Genomic DNA, 27,271 nt, shown 5'->3' with positions numbered 1-27,271 from the left:
CCAGCTAATATTTATTTGACATAAACTGTCACTATACAAACATTATTTACGTTGGAAACGTTTTATCGATACTTTGAGCATGGCTGAGTATCCATCGAGAACTTGCGGTCCCTGTCCCGGTTTGGCCCAGTTTCAGGAAAAGGTGAGTTATTGAAAACCCCAACACCCACTAAAAACTGGATTACAGTCCCCTAAAGCCTCCGATTACCTAACCCAAAAAACCGTACCAAAACCCCAAGTAAAATTCCAAGATTCCATCCAACCTCCCCAACAACACTTGGGAGTGTCTCGAAATTATGTTCCTCCCGATTTACGCCAATCCCCTGTTAATACCCAACAACTTGTGCAAGAGGGTGCTGTAGTAGAGCAGCACAATTGGGGGGGTATGCCCCCCTGTGCTGAAGCATCAATGAAACAATGTTGTCTAACAGAGGATAAAGCAGATAGAGTGCAAATTGACTGTGAAGTGTTTAATAAAGAAGGTTTACGGACGCTTTTTTCACTGGAAAATTTCAGTGAAAAATGTAATTTTCAGGTGTAGTGAAGCCGGAGAAAGGAATTTTGAAAAACAATCCCGCAGAGAGGTGTTGTTGTCCCAATAGCACAGCCCTACCTGGAAAATTTCATACACAAGGTGACCAAGAGACCATGCATGCTACTGCCGGCCGGCAAGACCCCTTGTTACAAGCAGACAATGTAAAATCATCATCTGAGTCTCCGGTGTGTTATTTGCCTCAACCAGAAGATGCTTTGATGGCGCAAAAGGTAAAACGGAACACACCCTCTAGTGTCAGTGTAAACTGCCATGTTGCCAAATGTGATCTTCCAGGTTTTGGAAATGAACGCAGTTGGGCCGTGGGCCACTGGAAAAGTGGATTGGGGCCCGTTGGGGGTTTAACAGGCACCAGACCGGTGGTGGATAAATATTCTATAACACGCTACAGCGAGGGCGAGTGGAGAACTCACAACATGGACGTTCTGGATAGGACCAAATCTGAACAGCACCGAGCCAATCTGTAAGTGTTAAATGTTAGTAAAAAAGCTAGTAATTGATGGTTTGTTGGTAGTATCGACTGGAATGGGAGACAGTGTTTGGAAAAAACCCAGTCCGACGTGGACAAAAACCAGGAAGACAACACGAAACGGCTGAATCAACGAGAAATGGAGATAATGAGATGGAAATGCGAGCTGGAACGTGCCATTGCGCTGGCATGTGAAGAAATCACTTTTATGGAAGAACAAAGGAAGAGATTGAAACAAGCCGCCGCTGTTTTGCAATTGCCCGAATCGATTGGTGATGTTAAAAGTACTAAATTGACTAACAATTCTCTTTAAAACAGCTGGAGAGTGTTTAGAGCGACGTACGGGACGTTTGGACAGTGAATTAGTGCGAGACGAGGTGGAGGAAGAGTTAATCAAAGAAGTGGCCTTGTGTTCGGAAATAAGGGACATTTTTGCGCGCACTTTAAAGGACGTCGAATCGCAACTCTTGGAAGATCAGACCGCAAAACGAAGGTTTTACCCACAACACCCTGTAACCTGAATTTTTTTCATAAATATTCCAGATTGGAGTACGATTGGAGCGATAAGAGAGTGGCCCATGAAATAGACGCATTGAATTCCTCCTTAAACACCCGTTCGACCGTTTTAATGTTCAAACCTGGCGCAGTCATTTTTCCGGAAAAGTAAGTTTGTTTGTCCTCCAGCGTGCTGGGAAAAAATGGCGGCTGGAGGACAGCTTGTTTGTTCTCCACCGTGCTGGTAAAAAATGGCGGCTGGAGGACAGCTTGTGTTAACTAACTAATTTTTTAACAGTCAGTCAACCCCAGAATATTGGGAGCTTGTTTGTTCTCCAGCGTGCTGGTAAAAATGGCGGCTGGAGGACAGCTTGTTTGTCCTCCAACGTGCTGGGAAAAAATGGCGGCTGGAGGACAGCTTGTTTGTTCTCCACCGTGCTGGTAAAAAAATGGCGGCTGGAGGACAGCTGGTGTTAACTAACTAATTTTCAACAGTCAGTCAACCCCAGAATATTGATAGCTTGTTTGTTCTCCAGCGTGCTGGTAAAAATGGCGGCTGGAGGACAGCTTGTTTGTTCTCCACCGTGCTGGTAAAAAATGGCGGCTGGAGGACAGCTGGTGTTAACTAACTAATTTTCAACAGTCAGTCGACCCCAGAATATTGGGAGCTTGTTTGTTCTCCAGCGTGCTGGTAAAAATGGCGGCTGGAGGACAGCTTGTTTGTTCTCCAGCGTGCTGGTAAAAAATGGCGGCTGGAGGACAGCTTGTGTTAACTAACTAATTTTCAACAGTCAGTCCACCCCAGAATATTAGGAGCTTGTTTGTCCTCCAACGTGCTGGGAAAAAATGGCGGCTGGAGGACAGCTTGTTTGTTCTCCAGCGTGCTGGTAAAAAATGGCGGCTGGAGGACAGCTGGTGTTAACTAACTAATTTTCAACAGTCAGTCGACCCCAGAATATTGGGAGCTTGTTTGTTCTCCAGCGTGCTGGTAAAAAATGGCGGCTGGAGGACAGCTGGTGTTAACTAACTAATTTTTTAACAGTCAGTCCACCCCAGAATATTAGGAGCTTGTTTGTTCTCCAGCGTGCTGGGAAAAATGGCGGCTGGAGGACAGCTTGTTTGTTCTCCAGCGTGCTGGTAAAAAATGGCGGCTGGAGGACAGCTTGTTTGTTCTCCAGCGTGCTGGTAAAAATGGCGGCTGGAGGACAGCTTGTTTGTTCTCCAGCGTGCTGGTAAAAAATGGCGGCTGGAGGACAGCTGGTGTTAACTAACTAATTTTCAACAGTCAGTCAACCCCAGAATATTGATAGCTTGTTTGTTCTCCAGCGTGCTGGTAAAAATGGCGGCTGGAGGACAGCTTGTTTGTTCTCCAGCGTGCTGGTAAAAAATGGCGGCTGGAGGACAGCTTGTGTTAACTAACTAATTTTCAACAGTCAGTCCACCCCAGAATATTAGGAGCTTGTTTGTCCTCCAACGTGCTGGGAAAAAATGGCGGCTGGAGGACAGCTTGTTTGTTCTCCAGCGTGCTGGTAAAAAATGGCGGCTGGAGGACAGCTGGTGTTAACTAACTAATTTTCAACAGTCAGTCGACCCCAGAATATTGGGAGCTTGTTTGTTCTCCAGCGTGCTGGTAAAAAATGGCGGCTGGAGGACAGCTGGTGTTAACTAACTAATTTTTTAACAGTCAGTCCACCCCAGAATATTAGGAGCTTGTTTGTTCTCCAGCGTGCTGGGAAAAATGGCGGCTGGAGGACAGCTTGTTTGTTCTCCAGCGTGCTGGTAAAAAATGGCGGCTGGAGGACAGCTTGTTTGTTCTCCAGCGTGCTGGTAAAAATGGCGGCTGGAGGACAGCTTGTTTGTTCTCCAGCGTGCTGGTAAAAATGGCGGCTGGAGGTCAGCTTGTTTGTTCTCCACCGTGCTGGTAAAAAATGGCGGCTGGAGGACAGCTTGTGTTAACTAACTAATTTTTTAACAGTCAGTCGACCCCAGAATATTGGGAGCTTGTTTGTCCTCCAACGTGCTGGGAAAAAATGGCGGCTGGAGGACAGCTTGTTTGTTCTCCACCGTGCTGGTAAAAAAATGGCGGCTGGAGGACAGCTTGTGTTAACTAACTAATTTTCAACAGTCAGTCAACCCCAGAATATTGGGAGCTTGTTTGTTCTCCAGCGTGCTGGGAAAAATGGCGGCTGGAGGACAGCTTGTTTGTTCTCCAGCGTGCTGGTAAAAAATGGCAGCTGGAGGACAGCTGGTGTTAACTAACTAATTTTCAACAGTCAGTCAACCCCAGAATATTGGGAGCTTGTTTGTTCTCCAACGTGCTGGGAAAAAATGGCGGCTGGAGGACAGCTTGTTTGTTCTCCACCGTGTTGGTAAAAAATGGCGGCTGGAGGACAGCTGGTGTTAACTAACTAATTTTCAACAGTCAGTCGACCCCAGAATATTGGGAACATTTCACTAAAGAGACTCTATTGGCCGGCGAAGCCACTCGTCAAAGATCAGTGGCGCTCCGCGGTACTTTGGATGCAATTTTAATTAATGCAGCCAGAGATCTGAGATCTCAGGCGGATAGAGTTGAAATGGCTTTGAACAGAAAAGTGACTTGCACTGAGGAAGTGGTCAGGAAACTGGAAGCGGAACTGAAACAGGTAAATCCAGTTGGGGGTTTTAAAAAATTGAAGTTTGCACTAGAAAATTGTTAGCTTCTACGGCAATTGGCTGACGTAGAAGATTTGATAAATGCCCTAAAAGCTGCTATAAGACGAATGGATATTCCTATGAAAAAAGCTCAAACTAGATTGGATAATAGGCTGCTAAGACCACGAGTGGAGGATTGTAGAGATGCGCCCCATTTTGGGTAATTGTAAAAAAAAAAATTAAAAAACAAAAAAAAAAAAAAAAATATTAAAAAAATAAAAAATAAAAAAAATAAAAAATAAAAAAATAAATAAAAAAAAAATTAAAAAAAAAAAAAAATATTAAAAAATCTACTAAATTATTTAGTAAATTTGGTATTAGGTACATTTAATTTGTAGGTTGATTGAGGAAGTGAAATCAATAGGAGAGAACGTGGCCGCTCTACAAGCTCAACTGGGTCAAGCTCAGAGGTCCCAGGAGCAGATGATCAACATGAGAAACGTTTTGGAGCGGGAGTTGACGTTGAAGAAGAAAACGTTGGAAATGGATCGGGACCGCACGCAGAAAATTCGATCGCATTATCCATCGGCTGCCGCACTATCCGGTTATTGATGTGACAAAGTTGTATTGCACAAGCTGGCAACTGCGCAAACATTTCATCCGCATATCACCGTAGAATCTAGTGAGGAAAAAAATTCAAAAATAATTTTCTTCAAAAACGCCAAAATGTTTGGGCAGTTGAGGTAAAAAAATTAAATAAAAAATTTTCTGAAAAAAATCGTTTCTTGACAATTTTAGTTTTTGATTTTTCTAGGTCTAATGGTTGCGTGGTATCAAAAAAGTGTATAGAAGGTAAAAGTTGTATCGCATCGAGGTGTATTTTTTGGTAAAATTTTCAGACTTCTAACCTGAAACGTTCCCGAGATATTGAGCAAAAACTGAGATATCGAATCCCTTACAAAATTTAGGCAGGTGTGACCCTATACAGGGTTATTTCAAATTAATTTAAACTAAATGAGTCACTGGAATGTAAATATCTCTGCAAATCCACTAATCTAGGAAATAGACATAAAATTCAAGGCCCCCCATTTTTCACTGACCTACACACTGTATAGTTCTACCAACGTAAAATCATCGTACTTTTTGACCGCCAGCCGGTAAAATATGCAAAAATTGTCGATATACAACCATGAAAGGCCATCTCATTGAGCAATACTTGCAACATAAAAAAGCTGTTCTCAGGTTTTCCGGATTTTAGTCGGCGAAAACCGATTAAACAGTCCTGACCTGTCTTGGGCAAAAAATGCCGCTCGAATACCGTCGCGACTAAATATGCTACATTTTTGCTTTTTTCTTCTCGGTGTCGTTTCTATTTTACTTCTATCTTACAACCTTTTCGAGTTACACTACTTTCTTAGGGGGCTCGTTTGTGTCACTTGGGCCAAGTTTTTCAAGAAAAAAGTGCACATTTTGGACGAAACCAACTTAACGGGTAAGCAAGGATTAGTTTGTGATTGGTCAAAAAAAAAAAGCTGCATTTTTTTTGACCAATCAAAAAGTATAGGCAGTTAACAGCAATTCAATACAAACTGTGTGTAGAAATACACAAGTTACTTAAGTATATTGAGACATGTGTGTGTCAGTTCTGATAATATTGAAACAAATAGAAAGAAAGTCATCTATGAAGGACTAATAAGAAGCACACTTTTGTCTGACTCAATAAGTTTAGTGAAAGTAGTATAATTTTAGGAATATGCTTATTAACGGACATTGACTACTTAATGAACCACATGAACAATGCCAGATACCTCAGGGAGCTGGACTTTGCCAAAATTGATTTTTACGAAAGAACCACCCTGTACAGAAGAGTGGTGGCCCAAGGTGGGCTGATCTACGCAGGGGCGACCACAATCAGATACAGGCGGTTCATTAAGGTGTTCACCAAGTACCACATAACCACCAAAGTAATACAGTTTTGGCAAAAGCTGTACCACACTTAGTTAGAGATAATTTTCAGATAATCTACTGGGACGCCCAGAATATCTACATCGAACACAAGTTTACCACGAAACGAGGGTTCGTAAACGCCATAGCTTTGAGTAGAGTGAGGGTGGTTAGAGTGGGAGCGGACGAGATCGTGCAGGACCTCATGGTAAATCCACCGGAAAAAGTTATGGGCACTGGCAGAAGGGAGAGACCGGCCCTGTCCGAGGAATTGGAAAAATGGATCGAAAGCAACCAGATTTCCAGCGAAAAACTGAGAGAGAACGACAAGATTGATAATAGCAAAGAAGTGAATACTGTATAGAGCAGTTAATTCAATACAAGGAACGTGCAAGGTTACCAGCATTTAGCAATCCCATAAACCTTTATTGTACAACTTCCTATGTACCAGTCTTGAATTCACAATTAATCATCAGAAGTGCGTAATTTCTGTTTACCCTGATGGGACAGTTTTATGCCGCCAATTTAAATTAATTGGGACATAAGTCAGCACAGTTGTGTGAGTGGTACATAACATTTCCATTAATTATTCACAGTAAGTTGTTCATTGGTGCTCCTTCGCCATTTGTCCAGAAGTTTTTTGTTGGGCAAACTTTTTACCGATTTGCCTTATTATTACATTTATAAAAATGTGGGAAGTAATTTTTCAGCAATTATCCAGCCGATAAAACATAATAATAAGTAAATCGTTGAAAACTGTCCTCTATTCACTTAACCGAAAATATCTGGACAAATGGTGAAGGAACCACTATGTACAACACAGTGAAAATTTAAAAAAAAAAAAAACTACATAATCTATCAAAAGACCAAAAGCAGTAAAAAATTCTGTTGAAGTAAATTAATAGCAACTGTGTTTACACACTGCTGTATAGTTATGTATCCTCAATTTTTTTGTTCCACGTGTAGGCAACACACCTTACTTGTGTAAGTTAGTGTGGTTGCCTACCATCAGGCGCAGAATCTGGTTACCGGTATTCCCGTAAATAAAATTGCTCTTAACTACTTAATTAATGCACGTGCACGAAATTGTTGGTGGGTCATTATTTTAGCTCACCCTGTACACAATTTTTTCCTCTACACCACTGAAAAGAGCAGTTCAAGACGTTTCGTTCGAGTGGTTGAACCTCCCTAAACTCCCAAAATTAACCAAGATACAGGGTGTTCAAATTTTTTGAACTAACTTTCGGTAAAAGTAGTTTTTGGAAAATATCTCAAAAACGGTTAGTGTTACAAAAAAAAAAGCAGAAACTTCAAAATGTTTCTCAAGCAGTCGAAAGCCTGTTAAGTTTAGTTAAATAACATTTTGACATTCAAAACTGTCATGTGACATTATAAAAGCAATTTTTAATATTAAAAGAGTCACGTGACCTTTAGGATCCATTTTGAGGTTAAAAAACAGTCACGTGGACTAAAAAAATTAAATTTGATTAGTGAAAATCATCACGTGACCATATGCACATTAAAAAGAGTCGCGTGACTTTTAAAAAAATGTTTGATTAGTGAAAATCGTCACGTGACCATTTGCACATTATAAGGAGTCGGGTGTGACTCTTGACTAAAACAGTCACGTGACCTTTAGGTTTTTGTTTTGACGTTGAAATAATTAAAAATTGTCACGTGGCCGTTTGCACTGTAAAGAGGGTCACGTGTGTCTTTAAAAATATCCGGTTTAACTGAAAAACGGTCACGTGACCTTCAGGATTCTGTTTTGACGTTAAAAAAATGTGACGTCTGCAATGACGAAGCTGTATTAGCGCCATCTCTTAGCTGCAACTGAAGCGGCCGAAATACATCGTCAATTTTTGGTTCTACATGTAGGCAACCCACCGTACTTGTACCGATTTGTAGCCCCAAGTGCCCTCTTTCGATCACCCTGTATAGTGCCAAAACCATTGCCCAGGAAACTGTGCTAGAAACAAAATGGCGCTAGAAATGACATTGACAGTACATTTCTTGAAGTTGACCCACTTTGATCAACGATAACTCGGTTATCTGAAGAGCTACAGGGTGGTTCTTTTTACTGATTTGTAGCCCCAAGTGTCTTCTTTTGTTTGCCTTGTATAGTGCCAAAACCATTGCCCAGGAAACTGTGCTAGAAACAAAATGGCGCTAGAAATGACATTGACAGTAAACTTCTAAAACTTGACCCAATTCGATCAACGACAACTCGGTTATCTGAAAAGCTACAGGGTGGTTCTTTTTACTGTTTAGTAGCCCTAAGAGTTCTCTTTTGACCACCCTGTACAGTGCCAAGAAAGCTGCACTAAAATCAAAATGGCGCATAAAGTGACACTGACAGTACATTTCTTGAAGTTGACCCACTTTGATCAACGATAACTCGGTTATTTGTAAAGCTACAGGGTGGTTCTTTTTACTGATTTGTAGCCCCAAGTGTCTTCTTTTGTTTGCCTTGTATAGTGCCAAAACCATTGCCCAGGAAACTGTGCTAGAAACAAAATGGCGCTAGAAATGACATTGACAGTAAACTTCTAAAACTTGACCCAATTCGATCAACGACAACTCGGTTATCTGAAGAGCTACAGGGTGGTTCTTTTTACTGTTTAGTAGCCCAAAGAGTTCTCTTTTGACCACCCAGTGCCAAGAAACAAAATGGCGCATACAGTGACACTGACAGTACATTTCTTCAAGTTGATCCACGGTTAGTGTGGTTGCCTACCATCAGGCGCAACCTTTTTTTTTCAAAGAATTACTATGCAAGTAGCGTGGAAAAATGAAGAATTTACTCTAAAAATTGCTCTTTATCTTATTAATTAATACATCAGCTGTTAGGCAAGGTAAAAATTGTTATTTACAGTGATTTCTTCAGTGGTACGCCACTGACCGCGAAGAATGACCAGTTCCTCCTGCAAGTTCTTGAAAATGACGCATAACACCGTCAACCGATTCTTAGTGAAAGTAAATTTAGTTAACTATGTCTTGTACAATAATCAATATTTACACTTAGTTCCCGTTTAAAATGAAGCTTAATTTAACATTATTGTTGCTTTTTGTGTGTTTGATTTGCTCTTCTTACGGTAAGTGTGATATATTATACAGGTCCTTGATCTATAATTTAGGTTACTTACCCTTTCCCATCTTGGTTCAAAAAAAAAATGAAATATGTTTGCAATTCAGGGTTGCAACGTTGCTTCATGTGTCGTTCAAGAGGTGAACTGGGCAGCTGCAAAGATCCTTTTACCGTAAACGTCACTTTAGTGGAAAACAAGCAGGAAATCGGGGTGGAAACGGTACCGTGCGCCTCAGGGTGGTGCGGTAAAATTTTGGAAAGCGAGGACGCGTTAAAAGAAGGTACAATCGACCTGCAAAAGGTCTGTAGAATGTGACAGGAAGCTTGAATTGTCTGCTGCTTCTGTCGCATTCTATCAATTCTCTTGAGCATTTTCATTGTTGTTGTAAAACTGTGTTTAATACAAACAGAATATGGAGTGGCGACTCAACGGATTTGTCTACAACGAGGACCGTCAGACAGCGAAGATCGGTGCGCCTACACCAAATGGAACTACAGAAAAGTGTTGATGTGCTTCTGTAAAGGGGATTTGTGTAATAACGCAACTGTGTCAAAAATTAATTTATTTTTTTTCGTTTCCATTATGCTTTTTAGGCACTTTGTACAATAAACTTATTTAATTACACCAGGGATAGTCATCCTTCTTGTAGGGGGTTAAGGGTAGGTCGTACATGAATGGAAATAGTTTTTTATTTTTGTTTAGGTTGGCAATTTCGAAATATTCTTCAGAAAAAAATTCCGGTAAAAACATCACTCCCATTTCGTATGATCTTACATAGCTACCCCCATCCTTTTGTATGTTATTCCCCCAAGCGGATTTGGACAAATTAGCGCTGGTTAGCAGGAAATAAGCTAATTTAGTCAAGTCTGGTGATACTCTACAATACGACTTTACGTGGGGCATAGCCTTGGTGCGGTGTTTTTCATCAGCGATCCATTGACTGAAAACCATTCTTACCAACCACTGAAACTTCATCAAATCACCCACTTACTGCATGTAGTTTTGCAACCAACGTTGTTTCTCATTAATTGCTTTGGAGTAGGGCAAACATCCCCCACTTTCAAGCCCCCAATAACCGTGGGCCACATTGGCAACGCTGGGATAAACTAAACTGATCGCAGCCTGTGAATTACTGGGTATGGGACCTTGTTTATGACTGGCCAGGCTTCGTAACACCGCCCCTCTCAGCCATTCGGCGGGGGTTTTACCCATCGAACCAATACTAGAAGCCTGGGCGATTATCCCCCAAGACAAAGGCCCTTCGCTTTCGGCCGTTGTTTTAGCAGGTAAAGTACAGTGTTGACTCAACAAATGCGCCACTCTGTGCAAATGATTGCCGTTCTTTTTAGGGTAGTACTTACCAGGAGCTGAGTAAACCAATGCCACCCTGAATGTAACTCCATTACAGTGTAAAGTTAATAGTGTCTACGAAACTTACTTTACATTGCTGAAATCTGCATTTTCCACGTACTCAATCCATTCTTTTAAAATTGCCAAATTATAACTCTTTAAGTAAGCTAACAAGTCTGATTTAAAACCAGTCAGAGATTCGCCGTCCGTACTTTTGCTCAGTGCAGGCAGTTTTGGACTAACCCATAGGCTATACCAACAATACTTTTTTGGTACCTCTTTAAATGTATAATACAATAGGGCCTTCCCTTTTAGTATTTTTTAAATTAGTTTGCAGATAAAGGCAAAATAACTAAAGAAATTTTAAATTCAAAATAGATGTCACAGTGACAACAACAATGACAATTAGTATTTAGTCGTTTTCTTTCGGATCGAAACGCAAAGGTCACGTGGCCTCTGTATAGTTTTGTCATCATGGGGTCATGTGATTTAAAAAAAAAAAAATCAAACTTTGTATCTTCATGGCCCCCTATATAATGGCGAATTCGACTGGGAAGCACTATCCGAGTGCACGGCCTACCCCAGTTCAATTCGTATTTTCTCAGTGCCATGTAAAAGTTGCTCTAACTCCGATTAGGTGCAGTTAGCACGCTGCACTAAGAAAGTGCGAGCCACACCAGTGCAGTTATTAAAACGAGGTTGATTCGACTGGGATTGACAATTAACAGAAAATTTATCTAATTTATCAAATTGTCCCAAGCAAGCTAACCACTCTTCACCATGACCTCCACCAGGATGACCAGCTGACGAAGAAAGAAGAATTCAAGACAAGAAGAGCGCAGAAGAGCCCCGTTGTCAGCCGGGGCACTCTCACCCAGGACAGGGGACACCGTTGCAACACTGGTAATTCCCGAAAGGGAAATATTTCAAGGGAAATACCAGTGACTGTTAACGGAGTTTTGGTCTACAGCGATGGGAGGGTAAAAAGCAGTAGTCTTGCTTGACCCGCTTATCTGAGACCATTCTCTCCTGTCATGTATAATAACCACTCTTCATCTCCGGAATCACTCTTGCTGCTAGATGACGTGTTTATTAAAAATTCTTCAAGTAAAGCCGTTGACACCATTTCTATTTATTTGTTTTGTTTGTTTCTCTAGACAGAACTGAACTAGAACTATACTAGCAGCACAGTTCTAAAATTTTGCACTAAGTGCTAAAACACCGCACCAAATGCAACCCAGCCGAATTCTCACAGACCGCACTAAATCAGTGCATTTCCGAGACGAACATAAATATTTTCAAAACCAGTGCAGAACTTTGTCAGTCGAACAACCAGCACCGAGCGAGTGTGCTTTCAGTGCAGAATAGTGCGCACTAGTGCCGCCAGTCGAATTCGCTATAAGATGGAGATTTTTCCAAGTTGGCCCTGACCAGAGTTAGAGAAAGTCACGTGACTTGATTACTGCGCGCAGTTTTAAGGTCACGTGATGCACTAAATATTCTGATGATGTATAACAAACATGTTGGTTTTGCAAAATTTTCAAATTGTAAGGGTAAGTCAAGGGCAATTTGTATACGGAACTGAATTACTGCTGATTGCCCCTTAAAAATCCCTTTTAACCAGGGACCTAATTCTTGAAAACAGGGAACGGAAATCTGAGGTGTTGATAGAATGTGACAGAAGAAGCTGACAATAACGGGTTCCTGTCACATTCTACAGGTTCTTTCTCCTGATAACTCCCTTCCCTCGTTTCAAGAATACACACCCAGTGCATTTGCAACAGTTTTCGCCTTCACAAACGCTCCGGTTAAAGGGGATATTGCAGTGGGGCACTTAAAAAACAAAATACATAACACACCACAAAATAATCTTTGCAACCACCAATTTGCTTGCTAAAGTTGATAACCACACACACAGAATTTAATTTATTTTAAAATAAACATCCCACTAAACTTTTTTAAATTCGAATAAAGAAAAACAAAGAATAAACAATGGCTGCTTGTCATGTTCAAATGTCAAACGTCAAAACTTTGCGGCGTTGCCGGATTGTGCAACCAGGGTCAGGTGAAAGCCAAATAAATTCTCCCATCACAAGAGAAAGCCCCATTGAGTCCAAACAAACAAATACTTACCCTTGATTGTAATTATTCCAGTCCTCATAATACAAATTGGCCGTAGAAATCACCACTCTTATTGAATTATCCTCATAAACGTACATACCCATTTTTCTGAAAATTCTTACATTTCAACCAGCTTTCCCTTTGCCTAAAACTTACGTATGATGACATCCAAAGGGATCTTTCATTTTCACTAAGTGATGCTTGACATTTGGACAAAACCTTTGCATAAATTCCACCATATCGGGCCAATCATCCCCGTAAACGATTGTTAAAGGTTTCTGACTGAAATTTCACTTAAAATTCCCTATGTTAAGCTGTGAGGACCGACTTACTGGACTCCTTGTGCTTTGTACTGCTTCAGCAGCCAATCAATGTCGATCATAAAGTTAATTTGTAGAGAGCATTTGAGTATGCCCAGACTGGGACATAACAGATCTGAAACCAGCCCATTTATAAGTAAGTGAGTTTAAATAAATGTGCTGTGTTAACCTGTGAAAGTTATACTATTAATTTCGTTGCCAGTTTCTGGACTTTTTGGAATGACAGTAAAAAATAAGTTGTAAGGGGAGTTTTTCTCCAGTTTGTCCAACATTGTGCCAGGTTTTGCTGATGTATCAGTTGTTTTTCCTTTAGTCAATGTGCTAGTACTAGCAGAGTGTGTACTTGGAATGATTTGGTTATTGCTACTACTTTCAGACTGTAAAATAGGCCTCAAAATGTTAATCTGTTCTATATACACTTCAGTTGGTTGTGGCATATTGTCTGGTATTACCAGTTCTTTCAGTCCTATTAGTTGATTCACTGAAACCATATTTTAGCATCCATTACTTAGTTCTGACAGGGTACTCACAGAAAGGGTGGTCAAATTCTTTAAAATGATGCGGATTCTTCCGGTAGCATCGTTCCTTGTGAGGGCATTCCTCTTTTTTAGGCCGTTTTGGGGAACCCTCTAAATAAGAGCTGTCCCGACACGTTTAGGTACTTTATATAATACTACTAACCTTGATCGTCTTGTTTTCTTTTAAGGAAACGCTCCATTTAGCCCCACGTTCAGTTTAGACTGGTTTTTAATAAAGAATTCACACTAAAAAACTAACTTTCAAAACTTAGGTTAGGTTCTCTCAACTGTTTTTGAGGTTATGGTAGAAACATGTCAACAGAGAAAACTGTTTGAGGTAGGCAACATTGCACGCTCGCCCGGTGAAAAAGTAGGGTTATGGCATAGAAAAACGTTTAGTAGATTTCAAAATTTTATTCTATTTTTAAATACTTTAAGAAACATTCTACTAAGTAAAAAATGTACACCAGGTTAGTAGTTTACTTGTTTTTCCTCCTAACACTGGTAACTCAAAGAGTAGTTAGTGTGGAAGCCCCTAAAAATGGTAAGTCATTCTGTTGTGCTTTTAACTCTAAACTGAAAAAACCCCCATTAGTCCACTATTTGGAACAAGACGAGGTGTACGTCCACAATACAAGTCCATACAGCAGTAGGCAACTGCAAATATTTTGCTACGAAGGTAGACCCAAGTATGTCATACATATTTGGCAGAGTGTAATGGTGTGAGAGGTTGTTTTAGGGTTAATTTTATGTGCTAAACTGCTTATTGTAGCTGAAAATCAGTCATTCCACTGAAGATTACAATCAGTTTGATGGACCTACACCAGAACACGTTGAAAGGGAATACACTAACAAACGTTACAGCTGGTCTGTAAACTTGTTTTCAACAAAATCAAACAACATCAAACTGAACCCTTTCAACTCCAGTTGCATAGGGATTGAAAGTAGGGACCGCTACAGCGTCCAACTTAAAGTGATCAGTAGGTTAGTCCAGTTGGAACAGTTCAGTTAACTAATAGAAGTTGTTTGCAGGAGTTGACTTGTGGAGAGTTTTACTGCTAAGTGTAGGGATTATACTGTTTTTGAGTGCCAAAACGCTCAGTCACAACACTGTGTTTCACTATTTTTGCGGGGTGTCTTTTGGTGTGTGCGCCTCGTTTTTGATACTGATTTATTTCCTCAGCAAAATATTCCCCAGGGTTTGTCTAGTTTGTTTGTTTTTCTTAGTGTTTGATTTGGTAATTTATAGAAAACCTTCATGTATGGTGTCATAGGAGCCGGATGGACTATAGTGATTTATTTCCTGCAAATTTTGTGGGACAACTTAAAAACCATAATGTCCACTTACCAGACTTATGTGGTGTGGTATATTGCCGTCACTGGAACCATCAGTTTTATTGGTACAAGTTGTTTATTGAACAAAATTAGGTTACATCCGCCATCGTGGTTTGTTGGTGGAATTTTTTTGACAGATGACAGTAAACGCTCTCTATCTTTTTCTATTGCATGTGCAAAGGTAGTAAACACTATAATTTGTGACGTTTCAGTGTGTTATCGTTGGGGCCCCGTAACGAATCAACGTACAATCGACCTAATTAAGTGGACTTTGCAATTTTTCGGATTAGCGGCGGTGTTTTTCAGCAGCCAGTACCAAGAAGCCGCGATGGCTCAAGCGATTTTACTGGTAACGGCCGCTTACGTACCGAAACGCTGGGTGACAGCTCCGAAACGATACTGGTAAGCGGCAAAATCACTTGATTTCTGGGTGGAAAATTGAGACAATTTTAGGATAAAACGTTTCCCTCCCAAAGTGAAACCGCTCACCAACGACGAGTATTACGAACAAGGAGCGAGAGAAACGGCAAAAGCCCTGGAAGAGCTCAGACAGTTTTGTTCCAGTCCGCAGTGTAACCAGTGGAAAACCGCACTAAAAATCAAAGACGTCAAAAGGTATGGTCTATATGACGTCACAATGACGTAATTTGACAGTTAATCAAATTACGTTTTTGTCAAGAAACGAATGCGATTTTGAATTGTATAGGTTTGCGTCGTTTATTGAGGGCAATTCCCATCTGTCTGACGATGAAATACTCGAGTACGAAACGTCCATTCAGGGCGGTTTAACTGATGATGATGGGAGTGAAACGTCGGACGAGGATAGCAGTTAACTTGGTTATTAGTTATTTACAGGGAAAGACTGATTATTTTATTTGTACAATATAAAGCGTGATTGTTGAATAAAGGATTACTTTTTGTATGGGATTAAATGATTTTTGAACATTTTAACACATTTATATATAATACTAGAATATTCAATTATTACACTTGTGCGCGTTAAGATAATAAAAATCTCAAAAAATTACAGTTACTAGAGTGTGCGTAACTTTGAAAATAATTAAGGCACTTTCTACATCTAGATCATTTTTATATAATATACTATATATGACACAATATCAAATTAATTCAATTTCAAGAAGTCTTATAGTAATAATAATAAAAAAAAAAAACATAAAACGGCCCTGTATATATTTTATAATATAATAATATGCTATATTCGATTTTGCGTTATACACTGGTAGGGAAATGTCAAAATTATTATGCACACACCCCTCAAGGAGGAGGGAGAGAAAAATCAATGCCACCAACAAAGATGGAAACAACTTTGCCAGTGACAGTTTTGAAATGTCCCCACCCGCGCATGAAAACTATAAGTACAAGGAGGCTGGGCTCGGTCAGTGGTGGCGGTTCCTACGTCATCATCACGCAGGGGCGTACTACACCCCCATCAAATAAATAAAACCTTCCTCGAGTGCTAATAAACTTATAATATCGATAACAGACCTTCGCAACAATTGAGATTGCACCTTCAATTTGGAAAAAAAAACATCTCATACAGTTTATTGCACTTAAATAAACGAGTATTTTTATTCCTTTTAAATTAGTATTATTGCCTCTAGTATTGCTTTTTTTTCTGGTCCGGACGGACGCATTAGTATCACTTATTGAGTTAACAACAATAGCTAAAGTTAAGTCTCTGGATTTGATAGTTTCCTGCTCTGCCCTGTCTGTCAGTACCCTAGGACGGTAAACAGGATTGCTTACGTCACCATCAAGTCGGTCAGACAAACGTTACTGTGACGTCAACAAAAGCAATCCTTTACCGTCCTCGGTCAGTACCTACCTTAGTATTTCGCCTGAAAGCCTTAAAATATAATATAACACCGAAACGTTTGAAAATAATATTCTTTTGCAACAACAATTTTCCAACGTTTCGGCTTGTACACTCACATCTATTAATTATTCGATAAACATTTAATTATTGGCACTCTTAATAATTGTTTTGTACTTGTACGAAGAATTATTATTAGTAAAATAATATCTAACCACAGACACATTTACTACGTTAAGAAAGAGAGAGAAGGGGAAGGACTAATCTAAAAAGAGATTCTAGTTAGGCTAACTGGATACGAGATGGCGCCCAGAAACCCTTCTCTCTCCCTCCTTCTCTGATGTTTTTGTTTTATTAGTAGCCAGAATGAACAATAATACTTATACAACGTAACAGATATAGTATATGGCAAATCTATGCTGATATTATTATTATTATTAGTGTTGCACTGTAAAAAAGGTGTCCTGAATGGAATACGGAGTCCAAATCAATAGAAACTGTCAATTAACCTACCATCTTGTCGATTAGTCACGTGATTTGACGTTTAGTGGAGCGCTGTCAAAATGTCAAAATCCGTTCCATTAAGCTCTAAAGCTATAAAACCCACTTAAACCCCAACAGAGCCATTTCAAAGTGATTTAACTGTATTTGAGTCTCAGTGCAGTGTCAACTGTCAAAATCGGTTCGAATAAGCTCTAAAGTGATTTGACCGCGTTTTATACAATTTCTCAGACAAACATTTGAGTCTGTCAGTACAATGTCAACTGTCAACCGAATTAAACGGTGAACGATTGGACAGTTTTGTGACGTCATTTCCTAATTATTTCTGAGCCAAACGCTCCGTATTTAGCATCAGGACACCCTGTATACGGTGACAAAACAAAAGTGAGTAATTAATATTAAACAGTAGTAGTGGTAGTAGTACAACGACGTAGAAGAGGTTAGTTAAGTAAAGGAACCGGCCAATGGCGGTTAAAAAGTGAAATAATGTGCTGCGATTGGCCGGTTCCCGATTATTAGTGATGTATTAGTTGATCGACATACCGCTACCCCATAAGTCTAGCAAAATTCCATGGTTCCCCCTTATCGAGATGGGTTCCACGAAGACGGGTTGTTAGTCGATTGGGTGGACAAACTTGGGTGTGGGGGTGACCGTGAGTGTTTGGTTAGCACCTTCGTAAAGCTGGCCCAATAATTGGTTAACAGGAAAAGAAAGAAAACAGATATATGTTAGTATCGTAATTCATCGAATGTGTCACAATATTAATATTTAATAAGGTTCTTGGCTTTTACCTAGTCAATTTACTTGGTACAAGCAGAAAAGCGAAAAAGCTCTGCTCGTCCTTAATTGAACCATCGGTGAACGGCTTTAAAAATAACCAATACAGCGAATGGGAAAAAAAAAACACAAAATTTCCACGCATACTAGGTAGCATTTGGGTAATTATGGTAGTCAGCTGATTTTTGACCAATCAGAAGCCATAAATATTACTTTAGTCTTCTCTAATCAATTTTTGTTACTTCTGCAAAAATGTATGAAAAAAACTCCTTCACCATTTGTCCAGATACTTTCTGTTAAGTGGTGGTTAACTACAAACTTCCATTACTCATCTAAAATCATCAGGGGGTTGTTTTAACCAATTTTCGCGACTATCAGGCCAAAAAAAAAAGTAAACTCTATTAAAATGACATCGTTCGAAAAGTTACACTGCCCAAGTAAATTTTCTTTTTTTTTCTACGAATCCACCGACTCGCTTAATCGAAAGACACTCAAGAGTGTAATTCCGACGATTTCGGATAAGTAACAGACGAATCGGTGGCAAAGTTTCTTGTAACCACTCAGAGAAAGTATCTGGACAAATGGCGAAGGAGCCACTATGTTTTTACTGTCAATAAATCACTTTTTGATAGACCGACAAGAAAAATAAGTTGACATGTATTACGTCATTTTCCGGGAAGGAAGGCTTGAAAATTGACAAAGAAACCAGTAAATTGACTTGGAAACAGTGAAAATTCACTTGGGAAGCTTAAAAATTGTCTTTGTAACCAGTTTTCATGGTTTCCAGACAAATTGAAAGATTAGTCTTAAAAATTGACTTAAAAAATGTCTTTGTAGTCAGTTTTAATAGATTCCGAACAAACTGAAGAAGTCTAGTCTTGAAAATTGACAAAGAAACCAATAAATTGACTTTAAAACGGTGAAAACTAACTTGAGAAGCTTAAAAAGTGTCTTTGTAACCAGTTTTCATAGTTTTCAGACAAATTGAAGGATTAGTCTTAGAAATTGACTTGGAAACAGTGAAAATTCACTTGGGAAGCTTAAAAATTGTCTTTGTAACCAATTTTCATAGTTTTCAGACAAATTGAAAGATTAGTCTTAGAAATTGACTTGGAAACAGTGAAAATTCACTTAAAAAGCTTAAAAAATGTCTTTGTAGTAAGTTTTCATAGATTCCGAACAAACTGAAGAAGTCTAGTCTTGAAAATTGACAAAGAAACCAGTAAATTGACTTTAAAACGGTGAAAATTCACTTAAAAAGCTTAAAAATTGTCTTTGTAACCAGTTTTCATAGTTTTCAGACAAATTGAAGGATTAGTCTTAGAAATTGACTTGGAAACAGTGAAAATTCACTTGGGAAGCTTAAAAATTATCTTTGTAACCAGTTTTCATAGTTTTCAGACAAATTGAAAGATTAGTCTTAGAAATTGACTTGGAAACAGTGAAAATTCACTTAAAAAGCTTAAAAAATGTCTTTGTAACCAGTTTTCATAGATCCGAACAAACTGAAGAAGTCTAGTCTTGAAAATTGACAAAGAAACCAGTAAATTGACTTGGAAACAGTGAAAATTCACTTGAGAAGCTTAAAAAGAAGCTTAATTCATAGTTTTCAGACAAATTGTAAGATTAGTCTTAAAAATTGACAAAGAAACCAGTAAATTGACTTGGAAACAGTGAAAATTCACTTGAGAAGCTTAAAAATTGTCTTTGTAACCAGTTTTCATGGTTTCCAGACAAATTGAAAGATTAGTCTTAAAAATTGACTTAAAAAGCTTAAAAAATGTCTTTGTAGTCAGTTTTCATAGATTCCGAACAAACTGAAGAAGTCTAGTCTTGAAAATTGACAAAGAAACCAGTAAATTGACTTTAAAACGGTGAAAACTAACTTGAGAAGCTTAAAAAGTGTCTTTGTAACCAGTTTTCATGGTTTCCAGACAAATTGAAGGATTAGTCTTAGAAATTGACTTGGAAACAGTGAAAATTCACTTAAAAAGCTTAAAAATTGTCTTTGTAACCAGTTTTCATAGTTTTCAGACAAATTGAAAGATTAGTCTTAGAAATTGACTTGGAAACAGTGAAAATTCACTTAAAAAGCTTAAAAAATGTCTTTGTAGTAAGTTTTCATAGATTCCGAACAAACTGAAGGAGTTTAGTCTTGAAAATTGACAAAGAAACCAGTAAATTGACTTTAAAACGGTGAAAACTAACTTGAGAAGCTTAAAAAGTGTCTTTGTAACCAGTTTTCATAGTTTTCAGACAAATTGAAGGATTAGTCTTAAAAATTGACTTGGAAACAGTGAAAATTCACTTAAAAAGCTTAAAAATTGTCTTTGTAACCAGTTTTCATGGTTTCCAGACAAATTGAAAGATTAGTCTTAAAAATTGACTTAAAAAGCTTAAAAAATGTCTTTGTGGTCAGTTTTCATAGATTCCGAACAAACTGAAGAAGTCTAGTCTTGAAAATTGACAAAGAAACCAGTAAATTGACTTTAAAACGGTGAAAACTAACTTGAGAAGCTTAAAAAGTGTCTTTGTAACCAGTTTTCATAGTTTTCAGACAAATTGAAGGATTAGTCTTAGAAATTGACTTGGAAACAGTGAAAATTCACTTGGGAAGCTTAAAAATTGTCTTTGTAACCAGTTTTCATAGTTTTCAGACAAATTGAAAGATTAGTCTTAGAAATTGACTTGGAAACAGTGAAAATTCACTTAAAAAGCTTAAAAATTGTCTTTGTAACCAGTTTTCATAGTTTTCAGACAAATTGAAAGATTAGTCTTAAAAATTGACTTGGAAACAGTGAAAATTCACTTAAAAAGCTTAAAAAATGTCTTTGTAGTCAGTTTTCATAGATTCCGAACAAACTGAAGAAGTCTAGTCTTGAAAATTGACAAAGAAACCAGTAAATTGACTTTAAAACGGTGAAAACTAACTTGAGAAGCTTAAAAAGTGTCTTTGTAACCAGTTTTCATAGTTTTCAGACAAATTGAAGGATTAGTCTTAAAAATTGACTTGGAAACAGTGAAAATTCACTTGGGAAGCTTAAAAATTGTCTTTGTAGTAAGTTTTCATAGATTCCGAACAAACTGAAGGAGTTTAGTCTTGAAAATTGACAAAGAAACCAGTAAATTGACTTGGAAACAGTGAAAATTCACTTGAGAAGCTTAATTCATAGTTTTCAGACAAATTGTAAGATTAGTCTTAAAAATTGACTTGGAAACTGTGCAAATTTACAAATTCAGTTTTCTTATAAATTGAAAGACTTTAGTATCGAAAATTGACTGATTTTAAGCAAGTTTTCATAATATAAAACCAAATTTCAATATTTTAGTCTTGAAAATACATTTTTCACTTTCTTAAAACTCTTGGCTATTTTTAGTGCTTTAAAACTGCTTTCAGCTAGGAAAATCGAGTTTCAAGACTATTTTCACCAAATTTTTGATATAGAATGTCATTTCAAGCTTTGTCACTGTTAAATTGACTTCTGCACTCATCGAATCAAAAAATTGGAGCACTTCTAAGAAATGTAAACTGTTTTTAGTGCTTTCAGCCTGAAAAATCTAGTTTCAAGACTATTTATAATGGTAAACGTCAAGTTTCAGACTTTGCAGTAATAAAGGTAAAAATGTTGCTACAATATTCGCCTTGAAAAGAAGAAAAAGTGAATTTCGACTGTTTCCAGGGTTTAATTGAATTCTAGACTGGTTTCAGTCCAGAAAATTGAGTTGTACACCAATTAAAGTACTGAAAATACAACAAATCCATAAACTGAAATTGTGAGGATTGCATCTTCATTTCCGACAGGAAAATGACATAATTGTTGATTATTGACATTTAAAACTGGACTTAAATTACAGCAATGTTCGTGATTGGTCAAATTGGCTGCTAATTTGTGACCAATCACAGACTAATACCCAAAAAATGCCACTGTAGACGTGGAAATAATAAAACGTAACAAATTTCGTGAATTAGTCGCGAAAAGCTGGAAAAAATGGTTAGTGTCAAAAAGCAATGTTGCCACTATACAACAAAATAACCCGCCGCATCATTCGCTCGTCAAATATATGGTTACTTTTACTTCATTCAATCGATGGTGATCACTATAGTTACTTGGCCATGTGTGGAATTATTGATTAAAAAATTAGTCGAATGTGTGTTAATATTGCAATTAGTTAAACAAAACGTTACTTAAAGAAAAACAACCAGTGCCTTGACAGTAACGACGTCACCGACGTTACTGTCAAGTCTTGATAATAATCGATCCAATAATAGAAATGAGTGTTTCAAAGTAAGGTGAAAACTGTAGAGAAAACAACAGTTTTTCGTATAAATATATTTTCCACATTGGCGCAAGTCAACAAAACATATACAAAATATAAACAACTACAAATTGCGGAGATGAAAAATTCGAGGTGCGTTTACAACAGAGAGAGAGTAAAATATTTAATAAGACTAGGACGGGGGATTTTGTTCAAAAAAAATGACTAGCTGCACTAAAATAGTTTTTAAGAAAATTGTAACTATACAGGGCTCGTTCGAGCCCCAAAAATAATTCTCTATTAAGGTAAATAACTGGACTAGGTGATGCAGATGAGGTACTTTTGTTCTACTAAACTACGGTAACCCTCTTGAGTCACCAAAAACAAGAGGGAAATAGAAAAAAAAATATATATAAAAAAAATGTGGGAAAACTAACCTTTTTTTTAAGACACGGGGGTTTTAAGAGAGCGCTCCCGCCCTCTGATAAGGATGTTCCCTTAACTGTCCCAGTCGCCGTTGCTTGGCAACAGCCGACGCACCTGTACATACAGAAACGTCATCATCCAGCAAATACTACAATACACTATATAAAGTAGCTGACCACAGTATTACTTATACTTGTACAGATTATATGGCACAAACTGCCAAGTAATACGGCCTGAAAAAACCACTACTTTGTAGTTACTAGAGCTAAAGATAAACAATATTTTAAAACTATCATTCAGCAAATTTTTTGTTTTACACTTATATGTACACTTACACGATTCGAAAGTGGTTGAAAAACGTTGGCAACATTGCCTATCCAATCATATTTGACGTTTCAATTGGTTGACAGTTGGAATTTTTTTGGCAGAAAATGACTATGTTTATATCGAGCAATGCTATGTACGATGTAAACAGGATTGAATTGACATTCACGGATTTGACGGACAGTTGTCATTTTTTATTTGAAGTGCGTACTATTAATCTCAAATTACCAAACTTTTTGGGGCTATTTGTGTAACATTTGGGACACTCTTTAATTCAATCCGGATTAACAAAGTCTACGATATAAACGTAGTCAGTGACAGTTTTAGTGTTGCCCCAGTCGACTTGATGAGCCTGTTTTAGCTCTTTCGCATAGTGTGCCATGGTAGCCGGCATCGCCCTCTAGACTAGAGAGTCTCAAATGTCACTTTTAATTACGTTTTTTTGTGTAGTTAATTGCAAATTGTGAGTAAAAAATCAAAGAAAGTGATCAGATAAAGCTTTTTCTACACAATCAAGTCCAGTCTAAACGAGTTGGTGCAAGTGCAACACACAGCAAACTAGTTTAAACACAAGAAAATCTGGTAAGCAAAATTGGTTCTTGTGTTATTACCATTCGTTCAAAATTATTTTTGTTGCTCTCACATTGAAGGATGCTTTAAAATGAAACTCACATACCTGCGCATGTAGTGTTGGAAGAAAATCATCCCACTGTCGAGTTAGATCCGGTTTTTCGTAAAGTTTTCCTGAACGGCTGCTACAATGCGGCTTGAAAAACGCATAAACAAAAATAACTCACTCAAATAACCTTGAGTGCTGATTTTAAACCGTAAAATTCATCGAACCCTCAAAAAAACTCAACAACTGTCACCAGCCATCTTGGAATTTTTGACAAGCACCTTTTGGTATAGTAGGCGGCGGTTTAGCAATTAATAGCGTTCTCTTTCTCGCGCGCGCTTTTAAATTGAACGTGACCTTGCAGGAAACTGTGCAATGTTGCCAGATTAACTCTCCACCAAACCTCATGCAAAATGTGTCAACGTTTTCCATCCACCCCGTGTACGCACTACCTAAATTATAATCGTGTTTTGAATAAATAAATGCACCGTAAAAATACAAAATAGAAATTCTTATCGGCTACGTAAAATTTGAAAAAAACCAACCTACATTATACATCAATGGCGTATATCCTTTTCAACTGATTTTAAGTACCTGAAATTTGTTTTTCTTTTGGTAGTAAACTCCTATTACTTTATTTTATAAAATATAAAAAATACGCTCAATATTTATATACTATGTATATGATACGTTTAAATAGATAATTACTATGTAAAATATATTACTATTGTGTATAGCACCTTTTGATTTCAGCATCGTTAATGTACAACTAAAGAAAAAAAAAGAAAAAGCAATGACGTCACACTTTTGCGCCTACAGTCAAAAAAATTGGGACTGTCTTCAAATAATTGTATATACAGGGTGATTCAAATTTACTTTATTTAATTTTACTTTAATTAAACCAAATAAAGTTTTAAAAATTTGACACCCTCTAGCGGTCAAACGGGGCAACTTAACAGTGCGCGCTCAACGTCACGTGATAGCTCCATTCGTTAGCTACCCACGATCATATGATACATCTAGGGAATGTTTCAAATAATCATTTCATTTTTGGAAAAATGAAGCGACGTTTTCTTCAAATGAAGGGTTACTTGGCCTACTGTGCTGACCGTCGCCATATTGGATTTATACGTGTCAAGATGGCCATTTTAACTAATTTTGTGGTTTGTTTGACACAAAAAAAGCCAGCTAAGGCAAAATTAATTTTTATTGATTCAAATTGTCATTTATACAGAATTCAGAATAAAATGCTGGATTTGGTGGCGTAAAAATCCAATATGGCGTCCGTAACAAAAAAGAAAATTGATGATGACTGACAGTTTTGGGATATTTCTGCAAATAAGGTAAAAATCAAAATTTCAGTTTTTGTGGGATATCTCCGGAAGTACTTGGAAAATCGTAATTTTTAAAACGGCATTTGGTTCAGGTTTAAATTGCGCAACGTTGCCGCTATTTGAACTTTTCTGTATCTCTCATAGTTTCCGAGATAGAGATCGAATTTGAATTACCCTGTAGAAACAAAATTCATAAGTACAGACAACCAGCGCAATGTAATTAAAGTGGCAACCCAAAAAGGAAGCCGTTCAGTTGTAGGTAAACTCTAATAGATGGCGCTAATACAGCTGGTCATTGCAAACATGGTTGCCAACTTTTGCAGTATCGTTATCCCATCTGAACTGTGTAAGAAAACTTGATTTTTTTCAAAGTCACGTGACCGTTTTTTTTTTAGTTTTAAACTGATACACTAAATCACGTGTCTATTTGTAAGATTAAAATGTCATTTTTAACGTCACGTGACAGTGTGACTGTGACGTTTTTTTTTTATTTTAAACTCTAAATCTCGCGACTCGTTTTAAGGTACAAATGGCCACGTGACTGTTTTAAGATTAAACGTGCGTTTAGTGGCGCCATCTCGCGTTGCTTACTTAAATTATGTTTCAGTTCCATTGCCACTGTTTGTCTATACTTTTAGTCTATTAGATTTGGTTTATGGCCGTTTCCGGTCCCATTCTATTTGACCAGTAGTTTATAAGCTCAATTTTGTCAAACTGACAGGTCAGTTACTGATCAGCTGACACTTGTTTGACAAGTGCTGTTTGGTCTGCTTGGTGCTTGCGTTATAAAAAAGAAAGTGACTGCAAAAGAGTATAAAAAAATATTGATCTGGAAATATTGAATATACAGTACGTAACAGTTTAATAATAACCCCGATCGGTTAGAAATTATCACAGAAAATATAAAAATATATTCAAAAAAATAAAATAAAATAAAAAAATGTAAAAATTGCGACTAATAAGTGTTTCCTTTAGAGACGTCGTGACGACGTCTTTTGAACCCTAAAAAAAACGAATTCTTAAAGACTACAAACCAACTAGATATTGGTATTAAATAAAAAATATATAATAAGACGGACAGGTGTCCCGTTTTGTTATAACCACTAAATACGAACTAGCTACCCCAATGCTCTATCTACGGAGGAGTGTACGAAGTGGGGGGGAGCCCCCGATAATAATAATTTTTTACTACACATCACAACCGTCCACGAATTGTACGAGGCTTCCGTTAAGCCGCCCCGTACAATTCCCAGTCACCTACGGGGGCCGAAACTGATATAGAAAACAGGGGCGTCCTGTCGGAAATAATAACAAGGATAAGGCATAAAAATGGGGGAAACGAGTCAACGAGCGAACAACCCACCCGAATGATCGGCAGTGGCGTACTCCGTCAACAGAGGACTGGCCGTCAGGGCGGTGTAGTTCGTGTAGTCGGCGTAGGGCGCGTAGATCAAACCGTGCGGATCGCCCGGCGACAACAGGGACCTGGAAACACACTTTCTTCGTCGATACAATTCGAACGCAACGAAAAAAGGAAACTAACACATACCCGGGTGGCGCCGATCCGTTCAGTATACTAGCGGCCGTCGTGGGCACCGACATTCTCGGGCTGAGTATCAGGGGCGCGCCCAATGGGGCTCCCTGCGCCCTCAGCTGGTTGCCCAGGCCGGGAATGCCGGGTGACAACAGCCTCTGGGTCTCCACGGCCGCCGCCACTCGCCTCCATTCTTCGTCAGCCGCTGCAAGAGTCGAGAGGTCTACGTCAGTGGAGACTGAACTCGAGGTTAGCCATTGAATATCTGTTATGGTGGTGTTTTGGGTTAGTTTTGCGCGCGTGCCAAGCGATATGGGTTAAAAAATAAACCGTACCATCTAAATGGTTTGCACAAGAAAAATAAAAACAACTTGTTGTCTTGTTGTGCTCTGTCTCAATCTGTCAAAGTCAAAAACAAACTCTGCTGTCAACTGTCAGATTACAGTAACCTTTCCAGTTTCTCAGTAGGCGTTTTCAAAAATATAATAATATGTATTCTACAGTCAACCGTTTATTAGTGTACTGTACTATAACTGTAAAAAGGGGGAGTGATGGGACATGGGAATCTTGAAAACGGTTATCAGTAAATTGAACTTGAAAACCAGGGCCGTACTGGAACATTTAAGTTAAACTAAGATAACCAAACAGACAATGACTGAAAACACACTCATCTGACATGAAACACAATTTTGAACATAGTTTTGGTATTTGGGCAGGTACGCCACTGAAATTTTCAGTAAATTGAACCTGAAAACCAGGGCCGTACCGGTAAATTATTAGGAAAAATCCTGGTTTTAGTTAAACTGTGATAACCAAACAGAAAGTGAATGAAAACACAC

At 38.2% G+C, this 27,271-nt stretch overlaps 6 protein-coding genes across 21 annotated transcripts in view; 4 read left to right on the top strand and 2 right to left on the bottom strand.

The window, feature by feature from the left end:
* Window positions 1-4,929, top strand: Tektin-A (Tektin A). The gene is given in 11 exon segments (XM_081990723.1): window positions 1-142; window positions 188-482; window positions 536-765; window positions 830-887; window positions 890-1,016; window positions 1,068-1,294; window positions 1,341-1,515; window positions 1,566-1,685; window positions 3,940-4,162; window positions 4,217-4,371; window positions 4,550-4,929. Coding segments are annotated over 11 exon segments (1,887 nt in total). The 5' UTR covers window positions 1-79; the 3' UTR covers window positions 4,764-4,929.
* Window positions 4,930-5,369: 440 nt separating this feature from the next.
* On the top strand, window positions 5,370-6,494 carry LOC145736376 (protein THEM6-like). The gene is made up of 3 exons (XM_081990791.1): window positions 5,370-5,643; window positions 5,901-6,115; window positions 6,169-6,494. Exons 1-3 carry the CDS (start codon window positions 5,484-5,486, stop codon window positions 6,457-6,459), a joined length of 666 nt encoding a protein of 221 aa, XP_081846917.1. The 5' UTR covers window positions 5,370-5,483; the 3' UTR covers window positions 6,460-6,494.
* A 2,522-nt stretch (window positions 6,495-9,016) lies between these two features.
* Window positions 9,017-9,808, top strand: rtv (QVR superfamily protein rtv). The gene is made up of 3 exons (XM_081990802.1): window positions 9,017-9,190; window positions 9,291-9,464; window positions 9,594-9,808. The coding sequence occupies exons 1-3, from the start codon at window positions 9,133-9,135 to the stop codon at window positions 9,791-9,793; spliced, it is 432 nt and encodes a 143-aa protein (XP_081846928.1). The 5' UTR covers window positions 9,017-9,132; the 3' UTR covers window positions 9,794-9,808.
* LOC145736349 (tyrosyl-DNA phosphodiesterase 1-like) lies at window positions 9,730-14,977 on the bottom strand. Its single transcript, XM_081990730.1, has 10 exons — window positions 14,842-14,977; window positions 13,657-13,739; window positions 13,506-13,604; window positions 13,145-13,456; window positions 12,988-13,090; window positions 12,812-12,937; window positions 12,668-12,763; window positions 10,623-10,784; window positions 10,176-10,571; window positions 9,730-10,124 (listed from the first exon to the last, which is right to left on the bottom strand). The coding sequence occupies exons 2-10, from the start codon at window positions 13,691-13,693 to the stop codon at window positions 9,800-9,802; spliced, it is 1,656 nt and encodes a 551-aa protein (XP_081846856.1). The 5' UTR covers window positions 13,694-13,739; window positions 14,842-14,977; the 3' UTR covers window positions 9,730-9,799.
* Window positions 13,833-15,750, top strand: LOC145736364 (nuclear envelope integral membrane protein-like). Its single transcript, XM_081990761.1, has 8 exons — window positions 13,833-14,037; window positions 14,089-14,213; window positions 14,266-14,473; window positions 14,526-14,692; window positions 14,743-14,893; window positions 15,041-15,230; window positions 15,282-15,443; window positions 15,535-15,750. The coding sequence occupies exons 1-8, from the start codon at window positions 13,953-13,955 to the stop codon at window positions 15,659-15,661; spliced, it is 1,215 nt and encodes a 404-aa protein (XP_081846887.1). The 5' UTR covers window positions 13,833-13,952; the 3' UTR covers window positions 15,662-15,750.
* how (protein held out wings) overlaps window positions 15,040-27,271 on the bottom strand; it is a 28,833-nt gene continuing 16,601 nt past the window's right edge. For 2 of the 16 annotated variants that reach the window (XM_081990763.1, XM_081990778.1), the window contains exons 6-9: window positions 26,442-26,697; window positions 26,262-26,383; window positions 22,636-22,738; window positions 15,040-17,845 (exon numbers count right to left, since the gene is read on the bottom strand). In XM_081990763.1, coding sequence (XP_081846889.1) covers window positions 22,659-22,738; window positions 26,262-26,383; window positions 26,442-26,697 — 458 coding nt within the window. In that variant the 3' untranslated portion in view covers window positions 15,040-17,845; window positions 22,636-22,658. Of the gene's footprint in view, window positions 17,848-22,257; window positions 25,901-25,938; window positions 26,194-26,241; window positions 26,384-26,441; window positions 26,698-27,271 lie in introns of those variants that run through there. The other 14 variants (XM_081990765.1, XM_081990766.1, XM_081990767.1 and 11 more) reach the window with 14 other exon arrangements.

Source organism: Ips typographus, linkage group LG12 (genome assembly GCF_016097725.1).
Source record: "Ips typographus isolate SLU linkage group LG12, UJ_Ityp_2.0, whole genome shotgun sequence".
Lineage (NCBI taxonomy): Eukaryota > Metazoa > Arthropoda > Insecta > Coleoptera > Curculionidae > Ips > Ips typographus.
This window is presented reverse-complemented; position numbering and strand designations above follow the sequence as displayed.

Bases quoted from the DNA above. Each gene is read 5' to 3' on its own strand.
- LOC145736376 (XM_081990791.1), top strand. From the start codon at position 5,484: ATGCTACATTTTTGCTTTTTTCTTCTCGGTGTCGTTTCTATTTTACTT. The intron at 5,644-5,900 runs GTAAGCAAGGAT...GTATAATTTTAG, and splicing joins GGACGAAACCAACTTAACGG to GAATATGCTTATTAACGGAC. The intron at 6,116-6,168 runs GTAATACAGTTT...GATAATTTTCAG, and splicing joins AGTACCACATAACCACCAAA to ATAATCTACTGGGACGCCCA.
- rtv (XM_081990802.1), top strand. From the start codon at position 9,133: ATGAAGCTTAATTTAACATTATTGTTGCTTTTTGTGTGTTTGATTTGC. The intron at 9,191-9,290 runs GTAAGTGTGATA...TTTGCAATTCAG, and splicing joins TTTGATTTGCTCTTCTTACG to GGTTGCAACGTTGCTTCATG. The intron at 9,465-9,593 runs GTACAATCGACC...TAATACAAACAG, and splicing joins CGAGGACGCGTTAAAAGAAG to AATATGGAGTGGCGACTCAA.
- LOC145736349 (XM_081990730.1), bottom strand. From the start codon at position 13,693: ATGGAGCGTTTCCTTAAAAGAAAACAAGACGATCAAG. The intron at 13,457-13,505 runs GTGAGTACCCTG...ATATGGTTTCAG, and splicing joins AGAATTTGACCACCCTTTCT to TGAATCAACTAATAGGACTG. The intron at 12,938-12,987 runs GTAAGTCGGTCC...GTGAAATTTCAG, and splicing joins TACAAAGCACAAGGAGTCCA to TCAGAAACCTTTAACAATCG.
- LOC145736364 (XM_081990761.1), top strand. From the start codon at position 13,953: ATGTACACCAGGTTAGTAGTTTACTTGTTTTTCCTCCTAACACTGGTA. The intron at 14,693-14,742 runs GTTTGTCTAGTT...GGTAATTTATAG, and splicing joins TCAGCAAAATATTCCCCAGG to AAAACCTTCATGTATGGTGT. The intron at 15,444-15,534 runs GTATGGTCTATA...TGAATTGTATAG, and splicing joins AAAATCAAAGACGTCAAAAG to GTTTGCGTCGTTTATTGAGG.